General features: G+C 39.1%; 1 protein-coding gene across 1 annotated transcript; it reads left to right on the top strand.

The window, feature by feature from the left end:
* Nucleotides 1-214: 214 nt before the first annotated feature.
* On the top strand, nt 215-4,738 carry LOC144435749 (proton-coupled folate transporter-like). The gene is made up of 4 exons (XM_078124365.1): nt 215-1,166; nt 2,004-2,117; nt 3,971-4,127; nt 4,645-4,738. The coding sequence occupies exons 1-4, from the start codon at nt 215-217 to the stop codon at nt 4,736-4,738; spliced, it is 1,317 nt and encodes a 438-aa protein (XP_077980491.1).
* Nucleotides 4,739-8,918: the final 4,180 nt, after the last annotated feature.

Below are 8,918 nucleotides of genomic sequence, written 5' to 3'. Positions count from 1 at the left end.
TCCTTTGACTACAGTAACCCGACCTTGTGGTTGTCATTTATGTGTACACACACCATTCGTCTTACATAATTCAAACAATTATCTGTAATCAGATTCTATTCCAGACTCCTTGTTCTGTCTCATGTATTTGGACTTTAATTTATGTACAGTCACCACGGCCGGTATACCTGCTGCATGGCAGTGGAGTCGACTAGGAAGCCTTGACACTAATGATATGGGTTGCACACTATTGTCATTTGTTCGTCTTCGACGTCTAATCAGTGTGGAACCTGTTATTTTCTGTATAATGTTTGTGAATGCCAGCCTTCGAGCCATACAGGTACAGTACGTACAGAGAACTGTTGGTACATTACACAACTATACAACAACCGATTACGATGAAAATCAGACATCGGGAACCTGTGAAGTAAACAAATCCGATCCACACTACATTCTTGGTCAAAAGGTAGAATCCGAATCCTCGTATTGGATCCTGTATTATGAAATTACAGCATCTGTACTGACGCTATTTTCGGCGACTTTTCTCGGCTCTTACAGCGAGAGAGGCGGTGGGCGAAAAGTAACGTTACTGCTACCTATAGTCGGCTATACTTTGTACGTTTTCTGTTATCTTATAGTTTTGTACGTAAAACTACCCCTGCAATATCTATTTATAGCCGAAGTTGTACGCGGTGTTACCGGCAACAGGTATGCTGCGTATGCTGTATGTTATTCCATCATAGCAGATATCACCGTCGACAAACAACTGACTTTTAAAATGATTGTCTTGGAGGTGTCATTATACCTTGGGGGTGGTGCTGCCGAGTTAGGCACTGGCTATCTCATAAATTACTACGGATTTATACCCCCAACGTGGATTGCCTATGGAGTTATGATTCTCCTTGTATTCTATATCATAATTTGGGTACAAGAAACTGCTCCGATTCAGCAAAATTCAGTGCCATCTGTTCGTCAACAATTCTCCGATATCTTTCTTTTATTTTCCGAGAGTTCGAAGGATACACGTTTGCAAGTTGTTTTCGTATCATTATGTCTGTTCGTTTTGTATTCAACGTATGGATCGGCTACAAGTATCATAATGCTGTATCTACTCGGCCCGCCATTCTGTGCTTCGCCTGTTTTCATTGGGTACTACAATGCACTTTTCTATGCCATGAATGCCATCGGTAAGTTACCATGACAACCTGATACATGCAAACCCTCGCCCAAAGCTTATATTAATCTTATCACTGATATCTGAATCAATGAATATGTGTAATATCAAGAAGAAAAACCCCTCACCAGTGGCAAGTTTATATATTTATACGTAAAAAACATTATTTCACAAAACCCTGTACACTGAAGAGAATTATCTGGGAACTCATGTCTGCACTTACAAATCAGACGGAATTGTGGGATATCAGTTTACTGTACAGTTCTAGTACAAATAGCCAATGTAACGTCCTATGCAATAATAAGCCAACGTAAACATTTTACATATTAGGGGTTGAGTGATAGATGATCGATCTATCCGTTGTTAAGTAATCAATTCAGGTCAGTATAAAAGTATTATTTACATATTAGGGACCGGAATTGAACATATGAATTTGCAACATGAATCGTAGGCGATCATACTATACTGGCGCACAGCTAGCTTACTATAATAGTATATTCTCAGCAGAACTCAACTTGTAACAGAGATTCGTATGATTGTATTTTTTGTTTACAACTTTTTTTTCATTGAGTCATATAAGCTTATAGTGTCCCCTTTATATTTGTGTAAAGTATTTAATGTCAACTTTGTATTATATACCCTAAGGTGATCCATTGTATCGTATTAAATATTATATCATATTATATTATATTATATTGTATATATATAGTTGTATTAGGAAATGGACATATCGTTGACATCGTAGAGTTGTGATAAACAAACTACCCACAACTTTGCAGCCTGGATTCTATCACAAATTTACTGTTTCGTAATTACTTATTTATCATCTATTCGGTTCTACCCTTTACAGGAATGATAGGTCCTGGAAAGTTGTTGTCATTGTGTCTTGGTGATCTATGGATGGCTCAGTTTGGTTTCCTGTCTGATATTGCCAGTTATCTTATGATTGCTATGGCAACCTCCAGTAAAATCATCCTGATTTGTATGTTACTTCGTTAGTTAATTTCATCATTTAGAAATCATTCAAACTGATATTTAAAAAATGTTTTTAGCTGACTATATAGCCTGTAAATGCACCCCTTTCCATATCTGTCAAGGAAATCGTGATCATGAAAAGTGAAAAAACAGGAATTTAAAAGGTCACTCAGTATCAATATTATTTCTCAGTAACGAGCGTCAAAGTGGGTAAAATGTACCTAGGTAGTTTACCAGGGTTCCATATCAAATGTTGTACAAATTTATAGAAATATATGCAGGGTTTGCAGACCTCTACCCAATACAACCTGGGTTCATAAAACGTTTTGTGAAATTTACAAACTAATAGATTGTGGTACTCCAACCACTATCTAATTAAGTGTGCACACTTGGTTCCACTTTGTATTTACTCAGGAATTGGAAAACTGTGCAACCGTTTTTTTTATCTAGTCTCGGTTACCAAAACTAACACCGCTGGGGGTTCTGCTACGAGACTCGTCTGGGTTGTCTCTTAGTAGATCCCCACCGGTAGTAGAGTCTGTATGGGTAAGCGATCAACAGTGGAGGGGAGAACCTCCACTGGTACAAGTAACAACAAGTCCTTATCAATCAGTATAATTCTTGACGTTTGCAATCACTTTCACTGGTAAATTCATAAGTAGTAACTTATACTACAGGTAATTACATGTAGCTGCATTCAGTCTCTAAGTTTCTATAACGTATAAGTGACGTAACTGTAACAAAAGTACGCCTTATAATTAGTCACGGTCAGAATGTTTTATCCGCGAAAATAAAGTGAGCCAAATGATAACCGTCATTCTAGATCTGCTAGTGTTTGAACGCCAAAGTAAAAACGATCGCAGTAGTTGCATTGTCACACATAAATTGCACATATTAGTCATAATCAATCATTCAAACTTGGTTCAATTTTACAGAATATTTTCAGAACATTACACCCACTGAGTAGTGTCAGCGATACCAACAAAGCTTTATAGTATAGTATACGTAGACACAACTAACAAACAATGCACACTCAACTCGCACTCCGACCATAAGTGGCGCTCTACTACGTAAATCCAAAAAGCGCCATCAACGGTTGGAGTGTGCTAACAACCCAATCTTCTACTTTCAGCTCCTGTGGTTGGTCTACTAGCATCCTTTCCTCTCCCTGTCTTGAGAAGTCACCTATCAAAGTTGTTTGATGCCAGAAAACAGGGTAGGAATACAATATGTATCCATGAAAGTGAACAAATTTACGTTATGGCTGCTAGGGAAATTATCATCATGATGTTTTAAACGCTTTGATGTACCAAATATCACTAGAAAACGAAAATTAAAATTGAAATTGAAATTTGGCACGGTTAAAATGGGAAGAATTAAGAGTCTGACAAGTTGTTATGGACTAGTTAGTTGATGAGGGACGAGCCGACCTTTCCGATTAGACGAAGTAGGTGGAAGCAATCTAATAGCTGAACCTTATAACAAAGCCGTAAAGTGTGTATACACATATCAAAAGTATATTGTGTTACTTCGTTTTTGTAGACATACTTGTACGATAGACAAGACACTAACCAGAATATATATATATATACTAACAAATATTTAAGAATGGTTTTGTTGAGCCAATATCATGTGCACTTGTTGTATACATCTTCTTACATTTACATCGATAGCATCAAAACTGATATTGTCCGGTAGACTCACTTGTAAGACTTTCGTTTTGCATTTTGCTCAATTATAAAAAGATAGCAATGCAAAATGAAGGTGTCGGTATCACTACTTCTTTTTCATTCCAAGTTGTTTTGTTCACTAATTTTCTTCTTTCTTTTTCTTTTATTTCAGGTGTTTTGTTTGCAGTTTTAGGATGTGTCCAGGGAATTAGTTACTGCCTAGCACCAGCTATCTTCAACACAATTTATGCAGAGACAGTTGATATAATGCCCAACTTAATATTCATATTGTATGGTGGTGTCCTCCTGATTCCAACAGTCCTTGTAGGGTAGGTCACGTGTGACGGGGCGGGAAAGTCACGTCTAATTTTGAAATATAGTGTATACGTAGTCTCGCATGATCGATGAATATAAGGAGAGAATAAGAAAATGGCCAGATCTCTAGGTTTTTCATTTTTGTTGGGAAATAAAGGAAAAGACCAAGTCTTTCGACCCTAAGATTATTTATTGTGCAGTATGTATAACCATAGACACTACACTATAGACCAGGGTCTATTGTATAATTAAGTACAACTTCACACCAGCAATGATTCTAGGGAGAAAATTAAAATTACGTTTCGAAGAGATTTAACTGATTTATAGTCAATACGTCTGTAACAGTTTTATAGCGAGGCTAAAAATAACCAGCCCGTCACTAGAAATGAGAAGTGCTCCACAGTGGTGGAACCATGCGACTGGTAAAATGACAGCCGTCGTAAATTTAGGCGGTCAGCTGTACAATATTGTATCCATAAAAAGAAATTCAAATCAAGTTGATCATTTTCCTATGTGTTTGCTTGCTTTCAGAACAATCCAATGTCTACAATACAGGCGAAAACACAGTTCTTTTGAACCACTGCTGACGGACCATATCGTTAATGATAACATAACGCATTCGTGATTGGCATCATATCTCACGTGCACCATGAAGACATGATGACGCGTTCTTCAGTGGCATGTGATACATATCTGACCATATGCTATGCAGTAATATAGAAAAGAAAGTCTGCACGTAATACAATGCATATCAAAAAGGTCGAAATATGCAAATTTGAACGACACCTACGATATCCAAACCCATAAGTCACTGTTTTTACTACTTTATATGTAGTGTATGTATAGTTCAGTCGTCCAAGATGCTACTCTAGACACACAAGTCACGAATTCAATATAAGCTTATGCGTGGCAGTTTACTAATATTATGTCACTTGTGCAAATTTCATTAAAACAATCAGACTAAGAAAGCAGTGGTACAGTACGGTGTTGCATTGTTCTCAATATCATCCCAATATTTTAATTAAATTGTAATACTTTTCAACTGAATTAAACCGCCTTTCAGATTTTCTGTACTCATGAAAAATCTCTGTGTTTACTAGATTCGCAAATCATGGTATATATATTCATCGATTTTGATACAAATTCGGAAACCCTCATCACACTCAACAGGTTGGTAAGGTATAAGAAGCAAAATTTGGGGGCAATAGGAAGTCTAGGCTTGAGGAGAAAATAATATGGTCAAAACATTTTTAACAGCCCCCCCCCCCCTCTGTCATATGAACCCTAGAATTTTCGTAGCCCCCAAGGCTACACAGATTTTTATATGTATAATTGTACGGCATCCCCACTTACCGTATTTTTGACATGTACAATTGTATGGGAGAGAGAGAGAGAGAGAGAGAGAGAGAGAGAGAGAGAGAGAGAGAGAGAGAGAGAGAGAGAGAGAGAGAGCCTAGGGAGAGAGAGAGAGAGAGAGAGAGAGAGAGAGAGAGACACACACACACACACACACACACACATTCTCGTCACCGTCGCCCTGTATTTCGTGGCCTCTCCTTTCAGACCATCAGCATTTCCATGCCCCCCCCCCCCGTCGCACCCCTATACTCTTTTCTTGGTCCCCATTTTGTCCCCAGTCTCTGCGTAAATTCTGTTTGTTTAATGACGGATTTCCTTGGAAATCGTCACCTCATCTCACAGCGACCTCTAGCGGCATATCACCACAGTGACTTGGCAGTAAACAAAATTTTCGTTGCAATAAATTTCCAGTTCTCAGGTGGCCTGACCAAACAATAGTGATAGCCTGATGACCTACGCTCTTTACTCTTTTTATGACGTTATCGTTATTTGTTACAATGTCAGATTATATTGCCCCTATTATGATTAATTAATTTATAAGACATTTCCATATGCTCTGACTGTCGGTTGCCATGAATAGTGTCGTGTAGGCCTATTAAATCGTCTTGAAGGAAAACTCAGAAAACATTGCGCGTTTTTGGTTTAGATTCAGTTTTACCTAGCACGTAGACTGTCGACAGTCGCTCGCGCCTTTTTTTCCTCCGTTTATCTAAACTCCGATCCGGCGCAACACTAGTCTAATCGCAAACTGATATCGAGGGCCGAAGTCTACCTAGCACGGTGCTTTTACTTGAACGGAAAAAGTAACAATGGGTGATACGTAGATCAAAACTTGAATACTGTATGTATCCGAATCTGACCTTTGTTGAATCTCAGTAGGTCACCTGATCGCTAATATCGATTGTATGACTGTTTAAACCACGGTCAAAGTTCAATAGTGTCATGAAATACACCGGTTACAGTACTTGTCTTGTTGTAATCTAGAACAGTGTCGAAACAACCTGATCATGGTGCCTAATGCAATCTAGTTAACAGCAACGTCACAATATATCGCCTTACTAATACATCCATGATATATCACAGCTTTCCGAACTTAGTTTTCATGGTGGAGTGGTCAACCAGTAGTCACCCTGCACACGTACGCAGTTGTTGGTGTCTGAAACATTAAGGTTGACATTACTCCAACCTTGACATCGCGAAATGGAGCCGCACGTCAACACGAATGCTGATCGAATACGACGCATAATTTCAGTCGAACCTGTAGTGTTGTGTGTCATGTTTGCTGCTGCCAGTGTACAAGCAATACAAGTGCAATACATTAAACAAGTTATAGGAGACTCGTACAACTATACTGCTGATTCATCTCAAGTTGAACACAATGGAACTCATGGATCTTGTGAAGTCAACAAGTCCAACCCTAACTATATTCTAGGTCAAAAGGTTCAGTCGGAGTCATCATATTGGCTTCTTTACTTCGAAGTGACTGCCGCCACCCTAACCATAGTTTCAGCGATTTTTCTCGGATCATACAGTGAAAGAGGCGGGGGACGCAAATAGCCTTGGTTATACCAATAGCGGGATACGCATTGTATACATTCATTTATTTACTTGTGCTGTACCTAAAGCCGTCGTTACAATATCTATTTATAGCAGAAGTTATACGTGGTGCCACAGGTAACAGTTATACCGTGTATTCGGGGTGTTTTACGATTATGGCTGATATCACACCTGTGAAAAAGCGCACATTTCGCATGATTCTCTTAGAAGTATCGCTTTTTATCGGAGGAGGGGCTGCCGAAGTTGGTACAGGTTATGGATCAAATCGTACGGATTCATTCCTCCGGTTTGGTTTGCCTATGAATGATGATACTGCTTTTATTCTACGTAATGGCGTTGGTGGAAGAAACTGCAGTGGTTGCCAATGATTCGATACCAAATCCGAGACAGCAACTTAATGATCTTTGGAGATTGTTTTCAGAGAGTTCGAGAGATGCTTGTATAAATTGGTGATTCTGTCGGTATGTTCGCTGATTCAACACATGATTATTGGATCAGCTGCTGGTATCATAATGTTATACTTACTTGGTCCACCTTTATGTTTTACATCGGTTTATGTTGGTTATTACTATGCAATCTTCTTTTCGATCAATGCCATCGGTGAGTATACACTGGTATTATTTTGACATTCACTACGACACTCTTTTGTGGCGATATCGGTCTCGAGCTCTGATGAGAGTAATACAGATTTCAGACCTTTTCTATAGTGGTCTGAGTACAGATCGAGAGATCGACTCGAGTGACTGATTTATGAATCGCGAAGCCAATATTAATATTAATGTACAATTTATTACTACTAACTTTTCACCGGAGCCACTAACAGGGTAATAGTCCCCGAAAAAGGGAGAGGAGGGCCATATGTCATTCTTAGGGTAAATGATGTCTTTTGCACACCACTGTTGACTGCAAATCAGAGAGTGAAGATGCCTTATAATTTACTGTAACTACATGATCTGACCTGTCCAGGTGTCACTTTTTTTTTTTTGGGGGGGGGAGCAGTGAGCGCTGTTTGTTTCCGAGGAAATCACTATCACCCATGAGACTTTGCCTGAAGTGTAACCTCACTTGACGAGAGTCTCATGAAGTTGACATAATGTTCTATGTTATTACGGATGCTGTAATATATGTTTTTCCCACGTACAGGAAGATAGCATTGACGAGTAGGTTCATTTCCACGTCTGTGTATTCAATACAGGTCCGAGCCCTGTCGCTGCCTGCTGTTTGTTTCTGAGTTGGCTAAAGTCCTTGGGCAAGATTTGAACCACGACTGTGCCTCAGTCAACCAGCTGTAAATTGGGGACCTGGTAGGATGTAGGTTGCAATGTGAAGGCTTTAATCCTATGCGCTTAAATGGCTGCATGGATTGTATGCTCCCCGGGAGTTGAGGAAGACTAAAGGGCCGTTGTGCCGTTCTGATCCGAGCCAGGGGTAATAATTGTAAAGCACTTTGAGCACGGTGTGGGAAAGGCTATATAAGAACACAACATTATCATTATTATTGTAGGCCTATAGATGCATGAAGAACGTGTTTTGTCTAATTGTGATGGTGACGTATCAATCCGTTTTGATCGAAATTGGTCACATATTCTGCATCTCTTCCACCAGAATTCTTATCTAAGATTCGTCTGTATTACGACCGATGATTCAAACATTCAAGTGCACTGATTCGCATACTACTACTAGACTAATTTAATTTAGTTTTAAGAAGGACGCTATTGTAACAAACTGTTATATTTTCAGGGACACTGATCTTTGGCAAAGTGTTATCCACTTTTCTTAGTGACCTTTGGATGGTGCAAATTGGTATCGTATCACACCTTCCTGGTTCCTGATGTTCACGTTGGCAAACACCCTGGTACAAGTCCTAATCGGTATGGTACATGTGTTTT

The sequence above is a fragment of the Glandiceps talaboti genome, chromosome 1 (assembly GCF_964340395.1).
Source record: "Glandiceps talaboti chromosome 1, keGlaTala1.1, whole genome shotgun sequence".
NCBI classification, from domain to species: Eukaryota; Metazoa; Hemichordata; class Enteropneusta; family Spengelidae; genus Glandiceps; species Glandiceps talaboti.
The sequence above is the reverse complement of the archived record's forward strand: the minus strand, read 5'-3'. Positions and strand labels throughout refer to the sequence as shown.

What these genes read in the sequence shown, in the direction of transcription:
- LOC144435749 (XM_078124365.1), top strand. Translation starts at nt 215, where the DNA reads ATGGGTTGCACACTATTGTCATTTGTTCGTCTTCGACGTCTAATCAGT. An exon ending in CTATGCCATGAATGCCATCG is followed by an intron (nt 1,167 to 2,003) that starts GTAAGTTACCAT and finishes TACCCTTTACAG; the next exon opens with GAATGATAGGTCCTGGAAAG. An exon ending in GATTGCTATGGCAACCTCCA is followed by an intron (nt 2,118 to 3,970) that starts GTAAAATCATCC and finishes CTTTTATTTCAG; the next exon opens with GTGTTTTGTTTGCAGTTTTA.